We start from the raw sequence: 22,866 nt of genomic DNA, 5'->3' as shown, positions 1-22,866 counted from the left end.
CAGACTCGAAAAATTTTAACAACAAAGTTTAGAAAAAAAGCAGTTAATATGCTAATCAAATTCAAAAATTAATAATTGAGTTTTATCTATTAAACGAAATTCTGAAATGTAGAGCTGGTTCCTTAGTGAGTAGTGAGTTCATCTGTCGCGAACTAGTGTTCGATACTACAGACTTGTGTTGACGCGACAAGTGGAACTTTTGCGTTTCATTAGCAGATAGAAGAAGAAGAGAATTACTCAAAATGGCATGATAAACAATATCAGCTGTTGCGGTCAACTGTGGAAAGCTTTGTGTTTAGAAAGTTTCAAAAGCGCAAAAAGTTATTGTGCATTACTGAGCTACAATTTTATTAACTAAGCAGCAATGCGAGGAGTATAAACAGTAACGGAATACAAGTATTATTAAGCTAAATTACACACACACACACAGATAAAATAAACCAGTGGAAGTGGACGCGTCAGCGTCGCATATTGTAAAGAGCGTTTATTGTTTTTAGTGACTGCGTTGAGCTCGACGCGCACAGATTATGCGATAAAAGTTCGAGTTATGGCAAAAACAACATCAGAATGAGTTGCTAGTTTCTTTGTCTACAATATAATCGAACATTACTGTTTCAAATCGAACTTCTAATATTTTTGGAAACAAAAACGCGAAATCACCAAAATGAGTCGATCCGATGAAGCGCATTTGGTGAGCGATAACGAAGATGAGGAGTTTGTCTCCAACGATACACCACGGCTCCTGGATGCCGCCCACTCAGGACCAGAAGCAGATCTTAATCCCGCAAATGCAGCTTCAACTCCTGAAGACAACAGCTCAGGATTAGGCCCGGCCAAATGGTTTATACTGGAGCCAGCTGTTTTCTTCATATTCATGGCCCGCAGTTTGATTGGTAAGCTTCTAATGCTAATGAGCAACTTTTATTGCGGGTACATTGGAATATTACTGATTTTAGGGGCGGTTATACAGAATCAAATACTGTACCAGACCTGTGTTACTATCATGCACTACAATGAATCGGACTGCGAGCCGCTGCTGGGCAACGATCGTGGCTCTGAAGCTACCAAAGTGAGTAAATAAATAATGACGATTATACAATTATTAAAAATATAGTATATATTATATGAATGAGTATACTATAGACACAAAATTGTTCCGGCTTCTGTAAAAATGTGTTATCGTTATATGGTTTAATCACTGCGAAGGACGCATTAAAAGCAAAACGTTTCACTCTGTATTTTTTTTATAATTCTTATTCCAGCATCCCATTGGCATGACATTATAAAGTATATTAGTATCGTTTGCTTAATTCAATTTTGACCCAATTATGTAGGATTGATGAATAATCAATCATTCATGATTATTCATTATTTATAATTTTAGATTAAGCTGAAGTTAAAAATTTAAGGAAACAGTTTTGTGAAATCTAATTTCTATTTTATAATTTTGGAATACTTCTAAAATGAGATAATTTCTTATTCTTATAAACTCTAGTTCCAGTTCTCTACTTATATTAGATCATCGTCCAGTACTTGACATGTTTATTTCAATTTAATTATATGCGGGCGCTTCACTTGAAGATGCGTTGTAAGGCATAACTATTAAACAACGAATACATTAAAAATCAATTGTCCAAGCTGATAAGACAATTCGCCAGAGCTAAAGCATATCATAAGTGGAACACCGTTCATTGTGCGAGTGTCTTATCAGTGTCCCAAAGTAATGCAAATGTTTTATGACTAATTGTGAAGCTTATCGCACAAATCAATGAAGGGAATTTCGTGTTTAGCACGGACATGCATGATTCATGTGTACTATATAATGTGCATACCCAAAACAACACCTTTAAAAACAGTTGTATAGTTTTTGTCATATAATTGATAAACAATATGAATTACATTTTACAGAAACTGGAAGTTAAGGTGCAATCTTATTCGGCTGATATAACGATGGCAATTTCTTTACTGGAAAGTATTATACCCGCATTCGTTAGCCTTTTCATTGGTCCATGGTCGGATAAGTTTGGACGTCGTCCGATTTTGTTAACTGTGTTTACAGGTGAGTTAAAGTCATTAACTTAACTTATTAACTAGTGTATAATATTGTATTAATATCTTGTGTTTTTCAGGCTATGTTGCTGGTGCAACGATTCTAATTGGCATTGCGGAGGTGACGACGTTCAGGAACATAAGTCCATGGTGGTTCCTGCTGCCCTCCGTGCCGTCCGTTTTAAGTGGTGGCACCTGTGCACTTATTACCGGCATTTATTGCTACATCTCGGATGTGGCGAATGAAAAAAGACGCGCAGTGCGGTAAGCTGAGTCAATTAAGAGTTACTCATTTCAAATCTTCATCGTAATTTTGTGGTTTTCTATATTTGTTTAGCATGGTGCTCAATGAAGCATCCCTCTGCACGGGCTTGATGGTTGGTAATGTGGCAAGTGGTTATATATATGCTTTTACTGGCTCGGTTATTCTCTTTGCCATTGCTGCGGGATTAATGCTTCTGGGATTGATTTATGTGGTATTTCTGGTGCCGGAGAGCTTGCCACCAGAGCAGATGCATCACGGATCAAAAATACGCGAGTTCTTCCGCTTTAGCCTTGTCAAAGATCTGGTGCGCACCTGTTTGCTGCCCCGCGCTTACTTCGATCGAGCCATCATCTGGCTAACGATGGTTGCTCTCACCATTAGCATCTTTGACATGGAGGGCGAGAATACGGTGAGCGTGCTCTTTATGCGCGAACAATTCAACTGGACCATCAAGGAGATTAGCCAGTTCAACGCCGCACGCATTATCATTCAAATTGTGGGCAGCGTGGCAGGCATGTTTGTGCTACGACGAGTGCTGCGCGTGTCCACTGTCGGCATTGCGATGCTGGCCCTCGCTGCTTGCGTGCTCGAGAGCACTGTGAGAGCAACAGCCACGGTGCCGATAGAGATGTATGTTGGCATGACGCTGGGCATGATGCGTGGAGTCCTCGGTCCTATGTGTCGAGCGATACTTTCGCATGTGGCACCAGCTACAGATGTTGGTAAGTATTAACCGTAAACTGTGGTCACTTCATTTTGATGCATTTTTTTCTGCTAAATAGGCAAAATATTCGCGTTGACTACATCCATGGAAATGGTGTCACCTTTGGTAGCTGCGCCACTTTATACGGCTGTCTACAAAGCGACTGTTGCCTCTTATCCGGGTGCATTCAACTTCATCAGCGCCGGCATGGCATTTCTCTGCTACATTCTAATGGCGTAAGTAGCTTAAATTGAATAATATTGATTGAAATTTGTTAATCTATTCTTTGCTTGCAGCATCATCTTTGGCATTGTCAAGTCGATGGGCAGTGGCAGCCCCTATAAACAGATTGGCAGCTAATCGAAGAGAGAGAATTAGTTACCTTGGCTGCTGGGGCTTAGTTCAATTTTATCTACCTTACAGACAATTAATGGACTCCATTTGCTTAAAATATGTGATGTCTAGACACATTTTTAAAAGACGATATATCAGTTTGATGTTCCACAAGTATTATCGTGGTAAATAACTGTTTTTTTTATATGTACATATATATTTGTTGAACACAACATTTTATAAATCAATTTTTTGTGAATGTACTCGAAATTGTGATTGTGATTGTTTGTCAATACTTTTTTAATTAACTGGCGTTGCAACTGACAATATTAGAAGTACACTGATTGCTGAGACCAATAAATATGTAAATATCAATACCGAAAATTAACGAACAGTATATCAAAATAAAACTACATATAAGATCTCATGAACTGATAGTTTAACGCAGTTGAGAGTTCCCCGTTTGCCACCACCTTTGAAAATAAATAGTCTTAAAAATGGAATTGTTTTGTTAATTTGTGAATTGTAAATTCGTTGTACTTGTGAAGTTTTATTTTCGCTTATTACAGAATTAGCGCATCAAGCGCCATCACATTTACATAAAATTAATTATAAATAATTATTAGTGATAAACTAATCGAGCTACATGGAAGTGGAAATTGATTGTTTATTTTAACACCTTGGCGTAATATTGTTTATGCATAAACTTGATGCGCAGCACACAGCTAAAAAGAAGTATATGTTTTTGAACAATTAGCAGAGTCTCTTATATGTATATATAGTATATATAGTATACAACTCACCCCATGAACACAAATGCGACCACATACAACGCAGCGCTGACAAAGTTGAAGAGTCCCGGATAGTAGGAAAGTGTGCTCTTGTATATCAGTGTGTAAAGCGGAGCGGCGACTAAATTAGGCATGAAATTAACAATATATTAATGAATACTAATAGTGTTTGTGTTTTTGAGAGAACTTACCGAACGGCGCAAACGATTGTAGCACATTTTTAATTGAGAATATTTTGCCTGCAAAGCGAAAACATACTTTAAAATGGAACTAAAGAAGAGTTAATGTAAAACCTACCCAGATCTGAGGCTGGCACAATGTTGGACACAATCGTACGACACATGGGACCGCCAATGGAGCGGAAGAAGCCCAGGACAACCGAGAGATACATGTGCCAAGGCTGGGTGGATAAACCTCTGGCCAGATGATTGAGTATCTCGGAGAAGAAGGCGAGCAGTCCCAATGTAACCACGGACAGGCGGAAGACCTGTCATAAATCAATTAGTACTGAAACACAGCAACTATTTGAATTGCACTCACTTTGCGCAGTATGAGGAAACCAATGAGAGCACCTATCATGGGCACCAGATGCGCCACCGTCTCATAGAAAGTGTAATCCCGCACAGACCAATGGAACTTTTCGCGCACAAATAAATACATCACAGTCATGACGCCATCTGCAAGAGAGAGAGAGAGCCAAAAAGAGTTTAATCTTAAGACACTGCAGCCAAACTGAGGAGATCTCACCGAACACAAAGATGGACAGACACATGGCACATGTGACCAGCCAAATAATAGCACGCGCGTGATTTTCGCGAGGCTTCACACAGGTGTTAACCATATCACGAATATGTTTGAAGCTAAACAATCCAGCTCGCTTTTCATCCGGGTTCGGTTTGCACTGCGTCTGCGTTTGCGACGGCGACTGTGACATCGCCTTTTCCTGTGCTCTGGCCTGGGCTAAAACCTTGGGCGGCAGTCGTTCCACATACTTTGCCAGCAAATCCTCATCGATGGTCATGGCGGGAGTCGCTGGTGTAGGCAACACATCAACATGCGGCTTCTTCTTCATCGACGCAGCATCCTCATCATCAGTGTCGTTCATAAGATTTGGCGGACAATCGATAGACACGCAATCCAATTGCAAATCAGCGCCTGTAATAGGCATTTCCTTTTCCTTCTTAGCAGCAGCTTCACTCGCCTCTTTGGCCTCCTGCTCCAGTCGTATGTGCAGACTTTCGGGCACAACGAAGATAACAAAGAGTGTGCCCACTGTCGTTATGCAGCCGGAGATGCCAATGGTGATCGATGCATTTGTGGCAGCATACACAAAACTGGACAACAGCGAACCGCTTGTCAGACCAATGAAGAACAGCGACTCCATGAAGATCATGCTACAATAATCGAGTAATTATTATAGGCAATGAACTATCACTGATTTACCCACCGATAAGGTCTAGTCTTGGTATCAGTTATATCCGATATGAAGCAGAGCGCGGCGACGGAGAACACACAATTGCCGCCGAGCATGGAATGCGGCACAGCTGCCGCAATATACCACCAGGGATTGATCACATAGTAACTGGAGAGCTCACATATGGCGGCAGTGACTAGAAACGAGGCGGCAAAGCCTGCAGCCAAATATCCCAATTGCAAGTACATAAGTAAATAACATATTTGTTAATGTAATTTAAGATTTGAAGTATCTCTGTCTTATTACACAGGGAAATATTGTTTAGGATAAGTGCTGCCTTCTAGCCTTACTCCCATGTCTGAGTTGAAAGCTGTGCTTTAACCTTTCTGTGCCTTTGAATGGTCTGATATTATCAGGTAGTAACTTTGACCCCTTTGAAGTGGATAGTTTTAGGGAAGCCCATCTCGTTCCATAATATTGTATTACGCTATGTAAAAAATAAAACCTTCTAACTTTACCCGATTTTTATATGCGGTGAAACGTTCTATTTGGAGAGCAAGTTTGACCCAATTTAATTAGGAATGTTTTAACAGATCCATTTTATTTAAGCGTAAATTGGACACTTCCTGATCTACCCTTTCTTGTCTGTGCGTTGAAAGCTCTGTCATATTGAGTCAAGCCAGACTCGGTAAAATTTGAATATCCTTTCACTTAACGTTTTTTTTCTATGCATTGGAATCTGTCCGTCAGTCTGTCGTATAAATATCAACAACACCCTCTACTTACCTATCATCGACACGATGAGCAATGGCTTGCGTCCATAGTGATCCGACCAGGAACCAATGAACAGCCCACAGAAGGCAGGCACAATGCTTTCGAGCAGTGTGCGTGATAAAAATAGATTCGCCACATAGGGTTGCAGTTCCGTTTCAATCGCCTGCAATTAGCATATCAATTATTCCTGGGATTATTCAACAAATATAGTATAAAACAAACTTTAATCTCGGTGCTGGCATTTTTATCGTCAAGCAATTTGCAGTCACTGACGTTGTAATGAAAAATCACCGTGCATGTCTGGTATATAACCTGATTCCTCATAATTGTATCTGTAAAATAGATAATAGTTTTGGCTGTAAAATCTTTGCCAAAGATCACTGACATCGCACACTCACTAGACAGGGTCAGCGAGAAGAGCAGCATAAACACAACCGGTTCAATGTAGAACATGTGGAAAATTCGGTTCCATTGGACAGTTCGCAGTCGCTGCAGACTGAAGGTGTGTGCGACCTTCTCGACCATATTGACTTGTTTGGTTTTTGTTGATTTTGGTCAGCAGCACACTTAATTTGCAATTACTTATCAATGTGTGTGTTTATTACGTTTATTTCAAATATTTGATCAAGGCGCAAGTTCAATGCGCTTATATTTGTTTTATTACTATTTGTCTCTTTGGTTTCACTATTTGGTTTAATTATTCAATTCAAGTAGTTGCATTATAGGTATTTTAATTAGTTTCGGGCGACCTCAAACAATGCCAATTTTCGATAACAACTATTCACACATCCATTCCACCGACGTATACGTAATATTTTTAAAGTGCAATCTTGCTCAGTAATTTGAATTGATTTAGAACTCGAAGCCGGCGCTTTGTTTATGTATTTTCACTCCGACTATTCATTCTACAATTTCAGTGAAGTTCTCAAAGTCTGTGCGCTTATATACCGATTCCGATTTGCAATAGCAACTCTCTATGTGCCAAACACAGGTATGCCGCACAGCACTTGTTCATAAAAAGTCCAACATTTGTATTGTGTACAACTAGTATATCAGATGATTCTCTAAAAATTCCGTTCCCCCTTAGTGGGCAGCCACGAGCGGTGACTATTAGCGGCTCCAGAAGCTCGTCACGGCAACTACAACTGGGCAGCGAATAGACGACGACGACGACGCCAAAAACAAACGACAACCGCAACGTTTCCGATTCGTTTGAATCTGATTTCGCTCAGCTGCGGGCTTAAATAAGTTTTTGTCAACTCCCTGGCTCCGTCGCACATGTCGCCACTTCCCCCCGCCGTGTTGTTTCGTTTAATCCCCAGGTATACAGATTCTTCTCGAGCCTCATTTTGTGTTTGTTGTTTTATCTATCGTGTTATTATTGTTATCGTTGCTATTGTTTCCAAAGTTGTTTGCCAATCCAAATCCAATCATAGCCAAGAGCACAAACAACATCAGCTGGCAATAGAGAGCGAGAGAGATAGAAAAAGAGAATCTCCACTTAAATGAAAGCGCGAAATGATCTTTTGACATCGGTAATTTTTATTTGTGTTAAAGCTAAATGTTTGATAACACAAAAAATTATAATTTCCTTAATTAACTTAAGTTTTTTTTACTATTTCTATTGCATGGAAATTTTTATTTATTGTGTAATCAATTCGTTGTGAATTCGAAAGGTGAAAACAAATTTCTATATCATGAAAATTAATTCAATTAAAATATGAAAATTCGAAATTGTTTATATTTTTTTCTTGTAGTAGAAATTGTTAAAAATATTCTAAGGCACATACTAAGTTGATTATTTGTGGCGACAAATAAATATTAAGTCAAGGGAATTAACAAATTTACCGTCTAATTTAAAATTAGCGAACGAAATTATCACCAATTATTGGTTTACTTTGTTTTTTTCTTATTTTCGGTTTATATATTTATTTTTTCCGATATTCATCACTGTCAAGTGACTACGGCGCACACGCCATTTTTCGTAAATTAACAACAATGGTTTGATATATTAACCCATATAAAAAAAAACAGCCTATACTATATAAACCACTCGATGTTTCGAATTTCAACATAATGCGAAAGTTATAACCAATAGAAAGTGGTTTTACAATGAATTAATTATTGAATTGTTAGCTTGTGTACTGCTTTTAAGAATTGTCAACAAAAATCCCCCCACTGTAATTGGCTGAAGATCTACGGCTAACATATATGAAGTTCGTTTAATATGCAAATGGTAATCCCTGTTGTCTGGTACCAGTCAATTTGTTATAATCGATGTGCAAATTACCAAATGACTGGCAGAAATTAATTCACCTTTTTTTGTTGAGTCTTACTTATGCACTATTATTTCATTAAAAATATGTTTAAACTTATTACTTAAACACGGCTTCATAATGTGGAGCATTTTCCGATTTTTTGCGCCAAACAACTCTACAAAAAGGAAGTTGGAAAATCAAATTAGCATAAATGGAGATAATAAATTAGATTACATACAAAAGGAGAACAATTGCCAGTCCAAATAAATTGGCACTGATCAAATTAAAAAAGCTCGGTGCTGTGCTCAAAGTCAGGGTATAAAAGATCACATACAACGTAGAGGAGGCAAAGGGCGACAGCGTCTGCAGAACACTGATCATGGCAAAGACTTTACCTAAAATATAAAATGGGTAAACAAAACAAGACTAGACACAACCCAAATTGATTTCTAATGTTCCACGAACCTCGTTCATCGGCGGGAAGCAGGTTTGTTATCATGGTGCGGCACATTGGATTCACCAGCGATTTAAACACTCCCAAGCCGATCGCCAAGTAGATTTGCCAGTCGACAAATGCAAATGCTTTCATCAAGCTACTGGAAGCATGACTCAGCAGCGAAATCATCGCCAGCCAAAGAATCGCAGACTTGGTGCACTAAAAATAGGCATTACAATGGAAAGTTTACATAGTCTATAAACGAACCTTTAGCGAAATTATCGTGAGTTTAAGCTAAGCAATTATGTTTCACATAGAAAAATTTTTGTTAAGTTACTAAACGAATTTAAATATGCCTCTGCATCCAGGTATATTGCTTCTTTGTAAGAGCCTAACTTTAAATAATATTAATACAATACTATAAATACTAAATTAAGTAATCGGAATGTCTTGTCCATCTAATGTTGGAAAGCAATGTTCCAATTCATAATGCAACAAATAAGATAAAACACACTTCAATAAAACTTGATTTTTAAACATACGATAATTTCGCAAGAGGAGTCATATAAATATATATAGTAAGATCTCTACCTGACGCAACGACCAAAGGAAGAGCATGCCACCAGAACCAGCCACAGCTGGAACCAGAATGCTAACCGTCTCATAGTTGGTGAACTCACGCACTGTCCAGTGGAACTTTGCGCGCATGAACATATAGAATACCGAGTTGCTGCCATCTGAAAATTCCGAATTAATAATTTCTGTTAGTTTATGTTCTAAGTTTGGCTTACCCGACACAAAAGCCGTTAGCAGCAATACACAGATCAGCAATATAAGTATGGAGCGATCGCTAAACTCGCGTCGTCTTGCGCTGCTGCGCCACAAATCCATAATCATAAATTCCTGGCGGGCAGCCACACTCTGTTGCCTTGTGGTAAGACTCTCGGGCAACAAACCAGCGATAGTGAACAGAGCAAAAAACACAGAACCCGCAGAGATGACAAAGATAATATAAGCATTAGTAGCTTCATACACATAGCCAGAGGCAAAGCTACCCAGCAGCAGTCCTACATAGATGCACAGTTCATAGGCAATCATTCTAAGTAAAAACAGAACTGTTAAAACATGTAATGTGAATTGATTGTGAACTTGATCACCTGTAGGATCGCATTTTGCCAGTGGACACATCACCAATGAAGCACACAGTAGCAACAGAGTAGGTAACACTGCTACCCAGAAATGAGAGTGGTAAAATGGTCAGCACATAGAACCAAGGACTTACCATCCCATTTCGTTGCATTGTCACATAGGCAATGCAGGCCGAGAGAAGATATTGCAGTGCGTAGCCTGTGCGGAAATGTCAGTTAATTATCGTTATTACGAAATTCAAATTTGTGTATCGAAAAACATTGTCGATATCAACGCAGTGTTGAGCAGCGTAAACATCTCTCACCTAAATAAGAAGCTAGCAGCAGCGGCTTGCGCCCATAGCGATCGGCGAAGGCGCCAACGAAGAGGCCACAAAATGCTGGAATGACGCATTCAACAATCTTAATGGTCAGAAAAACTTTAGCTGCATATGGCTGCACTTCATCCTCGACTCTTTTTGTCTCATTTGTGGCATTTTTGGTCCCCAGTAGCTGACAAACCGCATCCGAATAGCCAAAGCCTGCTGTGCAGCTCTGATAAATGATTTGTGACTTCAGCACAGTGGCTGCAAAGATTAAGCACACACATATAGTTATCATATATCTTATCTTTAAGAGTTCTGCACACTTACAAGAAAAGTTGTATGCAAAGAGTAATACCAATATCATAGGCTCCAGCAAAAAAGCTTCTTGGACTAACAGCTGGCTCGACTTGGGTAATTGTAGTCGGTTCATTGCTTAGTACTGGACTTTGCGAAGAGTTGTCCTCACTGTTTTTTGGAAGCACTATGCTGGGAAAGCCTGTCCTCACTATGGCTAGAAAGGCTTGTGCTTTCTCGCCTTGCTGCGGCGACTAAGTTCTCGTGTGCATGCGGTTCCTCGTCCATAATTGATTTGCGACTGAGACGACAACTGCCATGAAAAGCGAATCAAGAGACGCGAAACTTTGAGATAAAAGCGTCGACTATGCACATAAGTATGTGTGCCTGGGGGTTTCCATAATGATTGCACATAAGAGTATACAACATACATATATAAATGTGTGCACACGATAGCATCATTGTTTGATCCCATTCATGAGTCAGCATCGGTCAGATCAACACTTCCCAAGTAACTCGAATGTGCTTTACATTGAAAACGTGACTTATCTTATGTAATTTAAAATCTATCAACTTTACGAGTAGATAGTTCACTTTAGTAGTTAATTGTTTAAGCTTAGAAATTCACTATTTCAACTGTTAGTTGGCGCTTAAAATTAAAAAAAACATCAGCTAGTATATACCAAATTCGATTAGTAATCGAATTCTAATCGATAAATAACCATTGCCATTGCGCGCATTTCGATCAGTATCAGAAACACAGTCAAAGTTATGGCAGCCAAAGAAGATCTAAAATCTTTACTTGCTCAAACGAGAACCGGCAAACAACTATCGGAATATCATCTAAAATTACTTAAGAAGCAGAAAATCAATACACTACATGAATTCCTTGACGCACAGAACCTGCATAAATTTCTCGCCCTCAGCATTGACCAAGTGGAGCAAATAAAGCGGGAGCTGCTGATGGTCTCAGTGAAGAGCATTAAGTTCAGCAGTCTCTATCAAAAGCAACCTTTGAGCTATTCCACAGGCATTGAAGAGTGAGTGAAAGAGAGACTAATACAATGCAATACTTATTTCGCAACACTTATAGGTTCGATAAATTGCTAGAAGCGATTGGCCAACCTTTCCGTCCAGGTCGAATTTGGGAACTATATGGCGAGTCTGGAGTGGGTAAAACTCAGCTACTACACACATTGGCAGTGAACTTTGTTTGCAAATACCGCGACTGTCGACAAGTGTTGTTCCTGGACACAAAGCGTGACTTTGACAGCAGACGTATTCATCAAATGCTTCAGGATCGCCATTTGGATACCGATGCCATTAAAAGTTGCATGCGCGCCATTAATGTTATATACTGTGCATCAGCGGAGTCTTTAATTAAAGCACTGAACAACATGATAGAGCAGTTATCCAGTGGTGATGATAGCATAGACCAAGTTAAACTGGTCCTCATCGATAGTTTGGTGGCCAGTTTCATCTTCTTTCGTAGTGCTCACGAGAGGAATATGGGACGTAGATGGCTAAATCAACTGGCAATGCTGATGCGAACTTTAGCTGCCCAACATGGCATCGCTTTTGTGATTGGCAATTTGTCAATGACAATTGAAGATGGTAGAGTTGAGATATGGTTTTGATTTACATTTATTTACAATAATATATTTCTATAGGGGCAGTCGATGATGATGACGATAATGAGGATTATCTAACCCAATGCAGTCCAGAGGCACCAGAGGATGGTAACTTGCTGGGCGACTATTGGGACTCCGTATGTACGCTGTCAATGGCATTCGAGTTGCCAGATGAGTCGAACAATGATCTGCGATTGCTGAGAATATTAAACAACAGCTTCGGTATCAGAGAAGGCAGCTGCTTGTTGCGCATTACAGATGCTGGTGTCATTTAGTAGGGAGTTCGTCGTGCTCCAGTTCCTTGATGCTGCTGCTGTTGATACGATTTTATGACGCGTTTGCCTGGCTGTATGGAATCGCCAAGTCCTGGACGCTTTCGTTTGTTGCTCGTGCTAGATTGGTTGGTGAATGTTGGTGCTGTTGCCGTTTCCGCCTTGGCTTCCTTACCATCCGCAGTGTCCAAGGATAAGTCCGAATCGTGGGCATATTGACAGCTTGTGCCAAAACGACAGCGACCCTTTCTATAGTTCCAGCAGATTTTGCGGCCATTTTTCAACTGCAAATGTGTATCGTTGTTGACCATTTTGACGTGGCGCTCCAACGAAGCTTTCTTGTGCAGTTCTGCCTCAAGGAACGGATTGCTGAAAACATCGCCTGCTTTTTTGGTGGCTGCATTGTCCAGAGCAGCGCTGGCACTGGGCAACTTTGATGGTTTTTGTGCGGTTGGCGGGCTGGCGAAAGTGTGCGTTATTAATGCAATAAATATAGATATATGTTTAAATTACCTTTCTGATTTGGTTTTCTCTTCGTGTTCGCTACCGCTTTCTTCATCCGATTCAGAGGAATCGCTATAATCAGCGACCAGCGACATTGTTTATATTTTGATATCAATAAAAGAGTGACCGTTGTACTGTAGTGGCAAAATACTAGAATGCAAATAAGTAGCGTATTTGGTATTTTCTCTGGTTTAACGAAATAATTTAAATTTGCAAAAAGAAAAACAAAACGTTGAGTATATTCAGAAAATGATTCATTTTTAATGATTCTGCTTTTAATTCATAATACATATGTATAATCACTTTATTCATGCTTTAGTTAAGATGTATGTGTATATTGGCTATTAACTAATTATTTATACAATTCATATAAATATAAAAAATTAAACACTTCGTAGACTTTGTTACAGATTGTTAATATGTTTGCTTTGAATGCTGACGTTTTTCCTGATTTCCTGATTGCGACAGCACGACGTGTGTAAAAATATGCAAAAAACTTTTAATACAATAATTGGGATGCCTGCTGCAAAGCAAAAGACTCGACCAACTCTCTTTCTCATAAATGATGCTTAGTTTTCGCATGGCTGCGGTAAATTAGGAGCCGTTAATCAATTGGCGGGCGTGCCGAAGGATCATCGCGATCCATAGGCGGTGGTGAGGTGAGCACTTCAACGTTTTGCGCTGGTCCTGCGGTGAGGTATCCCGCCGTCGGATTGACGCCTAAAAAAAAGTATTACTAACCAGAACTACTTAAAAGGAAACTAAATAACAAACCAGTTAAATAGCCACGTATGTTGGTGTCGGTGATGAAGAGATCATGGCGCTGATCCTTGAACTCGGCCCACACTGGATGCTTGAGCAATATTTGCGTCACACGATCACCATAATTGAGATTATGCGTCATGCCCTTGAGCGCAGCGACAATTTGTGCTTTTACTGCCGATGCATTGTCCACGAATTCCAAGCGGCTGTCCAGCAATCCCAGCAGGAATGGTATGAGACCCACTTCCAGTGATTGACTGATCAACGAATCCTGTCAACAAAGAGTTAAATTAAATACACATTTTCATAATAAAGCAAGAACCAAAGAGCTGGCATGCTTACATGCTGATGTTTGAAAAGACGACTCAATGTTTCGCAGGCCTTCTCGATGCAGTCCCGATTGTGTTCCATGCACTTTTTGAGCGGCGCAATGCATTCCGTCTGTGAGATGGCGCTTACACAGAACTGCAAAAGAATAGTGAAACAATTAGTAAAGTCTTTAGGGAAAATTCTTAGGGAACAGTCTTACCTCAGAAAGCGACAGTTGGTGTAATACTGATAGCGTGTTCTTTGGCTGCACCGAGAGCAAATTAAACAGCTTGGGTATGTGACCCAGGACGGGTATATCGTCTGACAGATTGGGCTGTGACCGCAACAACTCGACAAGCGCTGTGGTTGATAAGTCTAGCACATCTGGTTCCACAGAGCTCTTACTAATTTGCTCGACAACGAAATCCAAAAGATCCGATAAGAATTGTTTGGGTTTGCGTAGCGTCCAGGCGGGATTACTAACAAACAGTCGCAAATAAACACCTGCGACAACAATCTCATTGGATACAATGTCTTTCAGCACCTCGGGATCTTTCCACAAGTGTCTGGCATTTGTCTTTTGCAGCTGGTAGAATCTATTGCAACTATCGGCGACGGCATCACATACATTGGAGCGCGTGTTATCGTTCCAAATCAACTCTGGATGCTCATGAATGGACTCAAAGAGCTGCACCGATGTGGCCGGCGACTCGATCATGGCATCGATAAACAGCGCTGGCAAAAACTTTGATATTGTGATGCGCACTTTGGGCCCACTGAGACGATCTGCTGTCATCTTGGCCAGAATTTCAGCGCACATTTCGCGTATTTGCGGATTTCGTGAGTTGCAGAACATATCCAGCAAATAAATGACTGCGCCCTTCGTTTGAGCCTCCTTGATCATCTCCTGGACGTTCATCAGTCCGGAGAGTGTTTCCAGCACCTTCACTTGGCTGGCGCGCAGCTCGGGATCCTTCAGTGCCACCAAATAGTTGCCAAGAATTTCACAGGCAGCCACCTCCGAGACACACTCTTTGTTGCGCGACACCAGAGCCACAACTTCCAGTGCCACAGCCTTAACGCTCGAGCTCTACAAAATCAATTAGTAATTTAATATTTCCTTTGGAAACTGGACTTTCGTATTACTTACATCAGCGAATATATTGTTGGCAAGGAAACCGAAGATCATATCAAAGTTACCAATGCATTGGATCTCCACTTCGGCATTGGTTTTGATCACAGCAATAAGGGCACGCAGTACCATGGTTATGTGCAGCTCCAATTGATTATCGGTGGCAAAATCATATTTGCACTGCTGCAGCGAAAGCTGTTGCTCCGCCTGAGCATCTGTTTCGAGCTTCTTGCGACTCTTGGAACGATTGTAGGCATTGAGTACATCGTCAAAGGTGCTGCCCGCTTTGCTGTCCGACTGTTGCTGCTGCTTCAGCTGTGGATGATTAGGCGCCAGTGTCGGCGTTAGTATGCCATCACTACCCATTTTAGGCGCTGCAGCTGGCGGCGGTGGCAACTGCCTTGTCTTCTTCTGGTTGAGAAACTGATAGGCATGCTTTAAGTACTCCAGCAGATCCATAATGAACTGCTTGGGTTGGACAATGGGAAACGTGGGCATGTCGTTGTAGATGCGTATGAAGATGCCACCAATCTGCAGCTCATCTCTGCACGGAAATAAAAATATTTATGTCACACACTGTAGTTTGCTTTTTAATAACTAAGGATTCACTTACTTGTGTGCATCGAATTCGAAGCTGGCGACCAGCTCGTAGACTTGTGCAATATCCTCGTGCGTCTCCTTAGCGGATGCCGTGCGCTGTTGCTCGAGGAAATCCTTGAGCTGCGCCCGCGTTCCATTATCCCAGATGAGATACGGATTACGTGTGTTGGCCGTGAGTAGTTTGAGCACTTCGCTGTCCGTTGCGGTGGCCAGCTGATTGGCAATGTAGCGCGTGAGCAGACGATCCAACACCTGCTTGACCAGCGAGTTCTTCGCCTCCCCTGTGACAATATACTTTTGCTGAATGGCACTGGGACGTGGCTGCTGTTGTTGTTGCTGCTGCTGATCGCTGTCTGTGGGCGTGGAGCTCGAAGTGTCGCTGCTGACACTCGAGTCCTGCTTGCTAAGCACCACTGCTGTCTCCTTCTCTTTGCCCGTGGTGATTGCCAGCTGTTTGCTCTGCAGAGGATTGTGCGCATTTTGCGTATAAGCTGAATTTGTAACAGTCGTTGGCTTCGGCTTAATGGCAGGCGCGGAATTGGACGAAGTTGCCGGCGAATTGGATTCGCTACCCGTAATGGGTTTGTTACGCAATTCCATGCTGTAGCCTGCGAGGCCAATGCAACCCAACACAGCCATTTTGGCCAGATTATTGGCCAACTGCTGTTGATTGGACTTGTCGCTCACTTCAACGCCGCTCTCGTCCAGCGTGTAGTCATACTCGAAGATGAACAGCAGCAGCGACCAGAGCACACCATTGCGAGACAGATTGCACTGCAGATCATAGTTATTGGCAGCCAAACTGGTCACAAGGCTGACTGACAACGTGTGCTTGAAGTAGACAACGCGACAGACATCCGAGAGCAACTGCGGCAGCTGAATGATCTTCTGCTTGCACTTCTCAAAGTTGCAGGCGACCTCAAAGCAACGTGTCACATTCGAAATGACTTGATAGTGCAGCGAGTCTGACTTGGAATCGACGCCTAGTATGGAAACACAGCGTGTGTAAGCCTCCAGCAGCGCCTCGATGCCTTCCTCGCGACGTAGCTCCTCCGCATTCAGTGCGGAGCAGTGCACGGTGTGATAACACAGCTCGGAGGCAGCGGTCAGCAGTTGTGCCTCTTTGGAGAAGAGCTCGTCGTCGCGTGTCTCCAAGCGTATGGTCTTGATAAGCTGCGGATAGCCAGCGTACTTATAAGGACGCAGCACTGTAAAGGAAAGCAATTAATAGAATCCACAAAAAAGAAACAACGCAATCAACTTACCATCGGGATAGCGCTCGAAAAGAATGCTTTGTGTGCGTAGGATCAACACAATATTGTTGGGATCCGGTCCACCAGAACTCCATACGTTGCGCGAGCACAAAAACTCGTAAGCCTGATTGACTTTCTCAAAGATCTCACGACCATTGGGATTCTTATCCGGATGATACATTTGCGCCAGCTTATAGTAGCTCTTGCGTATGACTGACTCCTCTGGTTTGGGTGTCTTGGTGAGATCAATACCCAGATCTTGATAAGCCTGTTGTATGGTCATCTGTGGTGGCTTCTTTTCCACTTCCTTACGCCACGCATCTAATGTGTGCTTCAACAGTTGCACCGGATCCGAAATTGGCCAGTTGGGAAACTTTTGTGTATCGCACAAATGTCGCAAGTAATAAATGTGACAGAACAGCTCATTCTCCAGCTGAGGATAGCTAATGACAGGTATAGCGAGATATGGATATCGTGCCATTGTGTGTCCACGCAATCGTGGCGTAAAATCAGCAATGTGTGCGGCGATCTTTTCAATAAGCAGTCGACGCATTTCCGAGCTCCAAATCACTTCGGGCGTATCAAATTCGCCCAAAAAGATTTCGGCAAACTTGTCGGCGCTGTAATTCTCCAGGAAACACACCATGGCCTCCGGCAACAGTTGTCCTAGAATGCTGCGGTGCATAATGCCCGATTGCGAGGTCTACATAGAGCAGGGAGTTAAATAAAATTCGATAGGTGCAACAATAGACTTACCTCTTCGCTGCGGAAGCCTTGCTTCATGTGTGTCATTTTAAGGAAACGTGTGATGGGCAAAATGTTGCTACCCGTGTACATGAGCATGAAGTAGAAAACACCCGTCATATAGACTTTGGGCATCTCTGGATTGTCCTCCATTATCTGGCACAACAATGTCGCCACTCGCTCCAGTAATCCGGGATCGTGTGTTAGACAAACTTGCACCACATGTGGCAGACAAATGAACTCGGACAACTTGCGTGACAACTTGGGACCGGGGATGAGCACAGCATCGCCATTCTGTGTGCGACTTGGAAAGAAACTGGTGCACTTGATCAATATGTCGAGTATTTTCGAAGCCAACTCCGTTTCATCGTAGAGTGGCGTTCCTTTGGCAATGAGACACCACTTGAGCTGTGGTATTTGCTGCAGCGAGCGCCAGCCATCCATACCAATAGCCCAACAGCGTGTCTTGGGCGTGATCTGTCCCTTTTGCCACAATTCCTTCAGCTCGGAGTAGGTAATGGGTCCCTGACGCTCTGCTTTCTGGCCATCCTTCTCGATGTTGTAGTACCAATCCTTCTCCTCATACGCCGACATATTGGGACCAGCTTCAATCACGTTTGTTTTCGTGTTCAATTGAGCGCGGCCCTTGTGCAGATGTGCTAGAGTGATCAGATCAACGAGACACTGCACGTGATCGATGAGCGCACGACAGTTGGATTTCTCCAACACCAGACAAGATATCAGATTGATTAAGGCATCACGCATGGACGGAGAAAGGCACTGCAGAGAAAGATATTGAAATTAAGACAAGTTTAAGGTATTCTTTCATGAAGATATTGAAATTAAGACAAGTTTAAGATATAATTTGATGAGACTTACGCGATCACTTAACTGAAGGATGTAGGACATGTCGCTGAACTTGCCAATCTCCTTGTGATAGCGTCTGTAGACCTTAGCCAGCGCTTGTAAGGAGAACACGGTCATCTGATCATCGTTGACGCGTTGACGACACAACACACGTCTATACAAAGCATTGAACAGCTCAATTCTGTCAAGGATGAACAACATTAACACCTTAATCAAGTCACAACTTAATCGACTTACGGATCCTTGACCAGATTCTGCGGCCAGTCATCCTTTTCCAGAATCAAACGTATATAATAGTCGCCAATTTTGATTTCATCGGCCAGACACTGATAACCCACTTCGAATTCCTGATAATTCCAGGCCACGATCATTTGACCAGCCAAGTCGCGATCGTTGAGGAACTGACGCAACTCATTCTCCAGGCACATGCGCAACTCCTCTCGGGTCTTATGATTCCAGATGAGATTAGGCAAACTGTGGTCTTTGGCAAAATTGTAAAAGAAATACGGCAAATTGACAATGGCATCCGAAGTTTTCTTCTTTTGCCGACGATTACGCAATACAACAGGACGATTCTTTAGCGCCTGGGCAGCAGTATCCTGCTGCTCGATGAGGTTCATGCCCCAATGCTTAATGCCTTGCAAATGCTTCTCTATCACATTCTTGCGAGTTTTTTTGGAATGTTGAATTGCAAATTTGAGATTATCGCGAAAATTCAATTTGTCCTCCTCCACATCCGTTTCGGGCACCGTCTCCTCCGTTTCCAGGAAGGTCAACAGACCAGCGGGCTAAATTATGGATAACACATTATTAAAATTCACTACTTCATCGTCGTGGAACCTACGAAAATGCGTTTAAACAGCTCCATGGCCTCATCACTGTCTGTTAGCCAAAGACCAATCAAATGACGCGATAGTTGACGATGCGTTATCAATGTGGGATCATTGGAGGGCGTATAGAGTGCCACCAGCAAATGGCGACACAGTGCCGCCTCATCCAGCGCCAATGCTTGCATTTGCTGGGCCACATGCAGTTCACCTTCTTCGATGATGGCCCTCAACACCAAACCGGCGCCTTTGACAATTGCCAGCGATGGATGCTGAAACAGTTTGTATAGATAGCGTCCACGATCGGCCACCAGCTCGAGCAGTGTGTCAAACTGTTTGCCATCGGTGGTCTCGCTGTAAGGCACACACAACGCAAAGGTCATAAAGTCCAGCATCGCTGACAGCACCAAGGCTCCACTGCCATGGCTCTGTGAATAGATTCCAATTAGAAATAGTTTGAAGTAAAGGTTTTAATTAAAGTTATCCTACCACGTGCGTTGTCCACATGTTGAGCAGCGTTTCTAGAAATGTTTTCGATGATAATATGGAAGATTTGTTCAGTTGCTCCTGCTTGAGGTCATGATCGGTGTTCACTGAATGCATCAACGAGTTGATCATATCAATAGCCGAGTACGTAACAGCCAGATCCTTGCGACGCAACGCAGCCACAATCTTGGAGCCAATGATTTCACGAAAACTACAAAGCATATAAGTTTTTATAAGGTTTTAAGATTGAATGCAACTGTATTGCCTACCCCGGCAGATTGGTAAAGGCGGCGTAACCCACTTTGCTAGCCAGCAATCGGGTCAGCGCATGAAAGATGGCCTCCAGTTCTGTGTTCGTCAGCTGTGCCGTTGGACTGTCGAGTTCCTTTTGTGCCAGCGCTTGTAACGCACTTAATATGAGCTTCTCCTTGTTCTCGGCAAACAAACTCTGTAACCGACAAACATAAGTTACAGAATACACAATAAGAAACTATTACTTCACTCACATCTTGCGTCACACTGTAGTTGAGTCCGCTGTGTGGCACATTGGCATTGAAACGCTCAAGTATCTCATGACGTTTGGTTTGGTTCTGGAAATTGTTGATAACCAGACGCAACAGACTAGCCTCAGTCTCCTCATCCACCGAACTGTTAAGCGGCACATAGCGTTTGCCACGCGGGGTATTGCCAATGCGTATGTGCACATCCTGATTGCCACTAGAGCGCACAGCATCCAGCACAGTGGCCAGCAAAGAGTCACGATCATTGGTGCTATAGCTGCGCACAATGCCATTCTTATACTCAATGCAAAAGCGCTGTAGATTGTCTTTATCGCGCACAAGAGCAAACACATCGCAGAGCGGACGCAGCGTGCAGACGCTATACGTTTGTGGATCGCGCTCCAACAGCGTCACCTCAGTGAGGCAGAGTATGCGCTTTACGGGATCCGGATGCCGTGGCGTTATCTTTTGCACTGTGAACTCGGTCATCGATGTTTGGAACTGATCCCCACTGCATTGTAAACAAAGAAACGATTGATAATTAAATGTTGAATTGGGAATCATTCATAATCACTTGCCTGTACTTTCCAAAACGCTGTCGCTCGAATTGTTCAAGCGTTATTTGACTTTTGAGTATTTTGGTCTCGATGCCAAGAAATTGCGAGGAGCGTTGAGCAATGTTCTGCACGATCTCATGGTGATTGAGCGCCTTGAACATGTGGAGGCGGCTGAAGCCGCCATAGGCCATCACAATGCCATTATCGTAGTCCGAGATGCCTGCTTAAAACGTGCGCGTAAAACGAAAATACCACAAGATGAGTGTAAAACAAAAAAAAAGAGGCGAACATGAATTAAACATAGGAAACAACACACAGACGAGAGGCGCGTTCACAATTCTAGGCAAATGTTGGATGCACTGCAGCATTCGCATAGCCCTGAGTGCTATAGCTACCTATTATTCCTTCAATATCCTTGTACATATAGCTGGCGAGCACATCGTTCGTTGTGGGATCCAATTGGTCGAGGGAGCAGGGGGTTACCTCCAGCACAGTGGGTAAACTTATGCCCGACCAATGATATTTATACGCATTAAATCGCTGCGGTTGGAGAAAATAATCAATTGAAGATTGACTGGGACAAAGAGAAACCACATTGAATTGCTTACCAGAGCATTTTTAGGCTTGTCAGCAAATTCCCTGTAATATTTCAAAATCGAGCTGAGTATATCGTTGCGATATTCCGAAGAAAGTTTGATCGTATCCAATTTCTTGTCTTTCTTAATGGTGAGCACAAATTCATTGGGAATCTGTGATACATATTCGTGAAGTTAATTGAATTAATTTAATTTAATATAATCGTATTAACATTTAACATACATTTGTGGTCTTTGTGGGTGCGGCAGCTACAATATCCGAATAGGACCAGCGATTTGTTAGATCAAATCTGTCCGGATTGTAGGTGGAAATGCCGGTAGTGCCAATGGAAAGTATCCTTTTGTATTTGCCTTTCCATGAGTGCTTCGTCACAATGAAGCACTCCAGATCGACGTTCTCCTTCGGCGGCAACATCTCTGGAGCAAGAATGTGCACTGTGCTTTATCACCCAACCGACTATTGACTCCGCTAATTGAAACAACAAAAAAAAAACTGCAACGACAGGCAAAAAGCATTCAATTATTTTTACTTGGTAGCTTTGTTTTCTTTTTTAATAGGCGGCTACGCTGGAAAGCTAGCCAGCTGATTCATGGAGCCACGACTAGTCGTCCAAAAAGCATAATTTTTTCTTATGCTGATTAATCAACTGAACTGGGGGTTTTTATCAGCTGAAATGCCAACAACGACGACGCGGCCGCGGCCGCGGCCCCCATACACAACAACACAAAGACCGAAAAGGGGAGTAAACGTGACGACGACGTCGACGACGACAGCAAACAACAACGACGAAAGCGACAACGACGATGGATCCAATCAGAAACAGCGGCGTATCTAATTAGCTTAAGTGTATTACTAGTCCTATTGCAGTTTGCACTGCTTTATTTCCCCGTTGCTTACCTTAAACACTTAAAACATCACACCTGCTTGCAATAAACTTTTACAATTATTTTTGATTGGTTCTATTAACTATTTAACGTTTTAGATATTCGCAATTTTTGCATTTGCATTTTTTTACAATAGCAGCAAGCAATGTGACCAAATGCGAAACATACAAA

At 42.2% G+C, this 22,866-nt stretch overlaps 6 protein-coding genes across 8 annotated transcripts; 2 read left to right on the top strand and 4 right to left on the bottom strand.

Annotated features, from left to right (window-relative positions):
- The first annotated feature begins 287 nt into the window (after positions 1-287).
- LOC132791843 (probable peptidoglycan muropeptide transporter SLC46) lies at positions 288-3,853 on the top strand. Its single transcript, XM_060800937.1, has 7 exons — positions 288-893; positions 957-1,069; positions 1,909-2,059; positions 2,130-2,313; positions 2,387-3,036; positions 3,097-3,253; positions 3,314-3,853. Exons 1-7 carry the CDS (start codon positions 665-667, stop codon positions 3,375-3,377), a joined length of 1,548 nt encoding a protein of 515 aa, XP_060656920.1. The 5' UTR covers positions 288-664; the 3' UTR covers positions 3,378-3,853.
- Positions 3,854-3,859: 6 nt separating this feature from the next.
- LOC132791842 (probable peptidoglycan muropeptide transporter SLC46) lies at positions 3,860-7,762 on the bottom strand. Its single transcript, XM_060800936.1, has 10 exons — positions 6,728-7,762; positions 6,552-6,661; positions 6,342-6,492; positions 5,589-5,772; positions 4,889-5,535; positions 4,682-4,818; positions 4,439-4,628; positions 4,333-4,380; positions 4,154-4,262; positions 3,860-4,075 (listed from the first exon to the last, which is right to left on the bottom strand). Exons 1-10 carry the CDS (start codon positions 6,852-6,854, stop codon positions 4,018-4,020), a joined length of 1,761 nt encoding a protein of 586 aa, XP_060656919.1. The 5' UTR covers positions 6,855-7,762; the 3' UTR covers positions 3,860-4,017.
- A 359-nt stretch (positions 7,763-8,121) lies between these two features.
- Positions 8,122-11,083, bottom strand: LOC132791844 (probable peptidoglycan muropeptide transporter SLC46). Its single transcript, XM_060800939.1, has 8 exons — positions 10,804-11,083; positions 10,477-10,737; positions 10,181-10,370; positions 9,815-10,122; positions 9,615-9,760; positions 9,053-9,242; positions 8,826-8,982; positions 8,122-8,762 (listed from the first exon to the last, which is right to left on the bottom strand). Exons 1-8 carry the CDS (start codon positions 10,904-10,906, stop codon positions 8,705-8,707), a joined length of 1,413 nt encoding a protein of 470 aa, XP_060656922.1. The 5' UTR covers positions 10,907-11,083; the 3' UTR covers positions 8,122-8,704.
- Positions 11,084-11,232: 149 nt separating this feature from the next.
- Positions 11,233-12,894, top strand: LOC132791846 (uncharacterized). 2 transcript variants are annotated; one of them, XM_060800942.1, is made up of 4 exons: positions 11,233-11,324; positions 11,697-11,810; positions 11,864-12,384; positions 12,441-12,894. In XM_060800942.1, exons 1-4 carry the CDS (start codon positions 11,248-11,250, stop codon positions 12,674-12,676), a joined length of 948 nt encoding a protein of 315 aa, XP_060656925.1. In that variant the 5' UTR covers positions 11,233-11,247; the 3' UTR covers positions 12,677-12,894. The 2 variants fall into 2 exon arrangements, with proteins under 2 accessions (XP_060656925.1, XP_060656924.1); XM_060800941.1 differs by lacking the exon at positions 11,233-11,324 and having other exon boundaries at positions 11,389-11,810.
- On the bottom strand, positions 12,399-13,308 carry LOC132791848 (uncharacterized). Its single transcript, XM_060800944.1, has 2 exons — positions 13,187-13,308; positions 12,399-13,132 (listed from the first exon to the last, which is right to left on the bottom strand). The coding sequence occupies exons 1-2, from the start codon at positions 13,270-13,272 to the stop codon at positions 12,673-12,675; spliced, it is 546 nt and encodes a 181-aa protein (XP_060656927.1). The 5' UTR covers positions 13,273-13,308; the 3' UTR covers positions 12,399-12,672.
- A 118-nt stretch (positions 13,309-13,426) lies between these two features.
- Positions 13,427-22,838, bottom strand: LOC132791841 (dnaJ homolog subfamily C member 13). Of its 2 annotated transcripts, none has more exons than XM_060800935.1 (19): positions 22,709-22,838; positions 22,034-22,303; positions 21,823-21,963; positions 21,610-21,754; positions 21,236-21,434; positions 20,664-21,168; positions 20,427-20,605; positions 20,161-20,368; positions 19,689-20,099; positions 19,082-19,632; positions 18,857-19,025; positions 17,990-18,757; positions 17,246-17,936; positions 15,994-17,188; positions 15,399-15,924; positions 14,469-15,338; positions 14,282-14,404; positions 13,952-14,210; positions 13,427-13,897 (listed from the first exon to the last, which is right to left on the bottom strand). In XM_060800935.1, exons 2-19 carry the CDS (start codon positions 22,223-22,225, stop codon positions 13,782-13,784), a joined length of 7,248 nt encoding a protein of 2,415 aa, XP_060656918.1. In that variant the 5' UTR covers positions 22,226-22,303; positions 22,709-22,838; the 3' UTR covers positions 13,427-13,781. The 2 variants fall into 2 exon arrangements, with proteins under 2 accessions (XP_060656918.1, XP_060656917.1); XM_060800934.1 differs by having other exon boundaries at positions 21,236-21,437; positions 22,709-22,837.
- Between the last annotated feature and the right edge of the window lie 28 nt (positions 22,839-22,866).

This window comes from Drosophila nasuta, chromosome 3, assembly GCF_023558535.2.
Source record: "Drosophila nasuta strain 15112-1781.00 chromosome 3, ASM2355853v1, whole genome shotgun sequence".
NCBI lineage: Eukaryota > Metazoa > Arthropoda > Insecta > Diptera > Drosophilidae > Drosophila > Drosophila nasuta.
Note: the sequence above shows the minus strand (reverse complement) of the source record. Positions and strands in the feature narration are given on the sequence as shown.

Bases quoted from the DNA above. Each gene is read 5' to 3' on its own strand.
- LOC132791843 (XM_060800937.1), top strand. From the start codon at position 665: ATGAGTCGATCCGATGAAGCGCATTTGGTGAGCGATAACGAAGATGAG. The intron at 1,070-1,908 runs GTGAGTAAATAA...TACATTTTACAG, and splicing joins GTGGCTCTGAAGCTACCAAA to AAACTGGAAGTTAAGGTGCA. The intron at 3,037-3,096 runs GTAAGTATTAAC...TCTGCTAAATAG, and splicing joins GGCACCAGCTACAGATGTTG to GCAAAATATTCGCGTTGACT.
- LOC132791842 (XM_060800936.1), bottom strand. From the start codon at position 6,854: ATGGTCGAGAAGGTCGCACACACCTTCAGTCTGCAGCGACTGCGAACT. The intron at 4,263-4,332 runs GTAAGTTCTCTC...TGCCTAATTTAG, and splicing joins ACAATCGTTTGCGCCGTTCG to TCGCCGCTCCGCTTTACACA. The intron at 4,076-4,153 runs GTGAGTTGTATA...ACTTCTTTTTAG, and splicing joins GTCGCATTTGTGTTCATGGG to CTGTGTGCTGCGCATCAAGT.
- LOC132791844 (XM_060800939.1), bottom strand. From the start codon at position 10,906: ATGAACCGACTACAATTACCCAAGTCGAGCCAGCTGTTAGTCCAAGAA. The intron at 8,983-9,052 runs GTTCGTGGAACA...TTTATATTTTAG, and splicing joins GCTTCCCGCCGATGAACGAG to GTAAAGTCTTTGCCATGATC. The intron at 8,763-8,825 runs GTATGTAATCTA...TCCTTTTTGTAG, and splicing joins CTGGCAATTGTTCTCCTTTT to AGTTGTTTGGCGCAAAAAAT.
- LOC132791846 (XM_060800941.1), top strand. From the start codon at position 11,542: ATGGCAGCCAAAGAAGATCTAAAATCTTTACTTGCTCAAACGAGAACC. The intron at 11,811-11,863 runs GTGAGTGAAAGA...CAACACTTATAG, and splicing joins TATTCCACAGGCATTGAAGA to GTTCGATAAATTGCTAGAAG. The intron at 12,385-12,440 runs GTAGAGTTGAGA...ATATTTCTATAG, and splicing joins GTCAATGACAATTGAAGATG to GGGCAGTCGATGATGATGAC.
- LOC132791848 (XM_060800944.1), bottom strand. From the start codon at position 13,272: ATGTCGCTGGTCGCTGATTATAGCGATTCCTCTGAATCGGATGAAGAA. The intron at 13,133-13,186 runs GTAATTTAAACA...CACTTTCGCCAG, and splicing joins GAGAAAACCAAATCAGAAAG to CCCGCCAACCGCACAAAAAC.
- LOC132791841 (XM_060800934.1), bottom strand. From the start codon at position 22,225: ATGTTGCCGCCGAAGGAGAACGTCGATCTGGAGTGCTTCATTGTGACG. The intron at 20,606-20,663 runs GTGAGTGAAGTA...TGTCGGTTACAG, and splicing joins ACTACAGTGTGACGCAAGAT to AGTTTGTTTGCCGAGAACAA. The intron at 15,925-15,993 runs GTAAGTGAATCC...ATTTCCGTGCAG, and splicing joins TTCGAATTCGATGCACACAA to AGATGAGCTGCAGATTGGTG.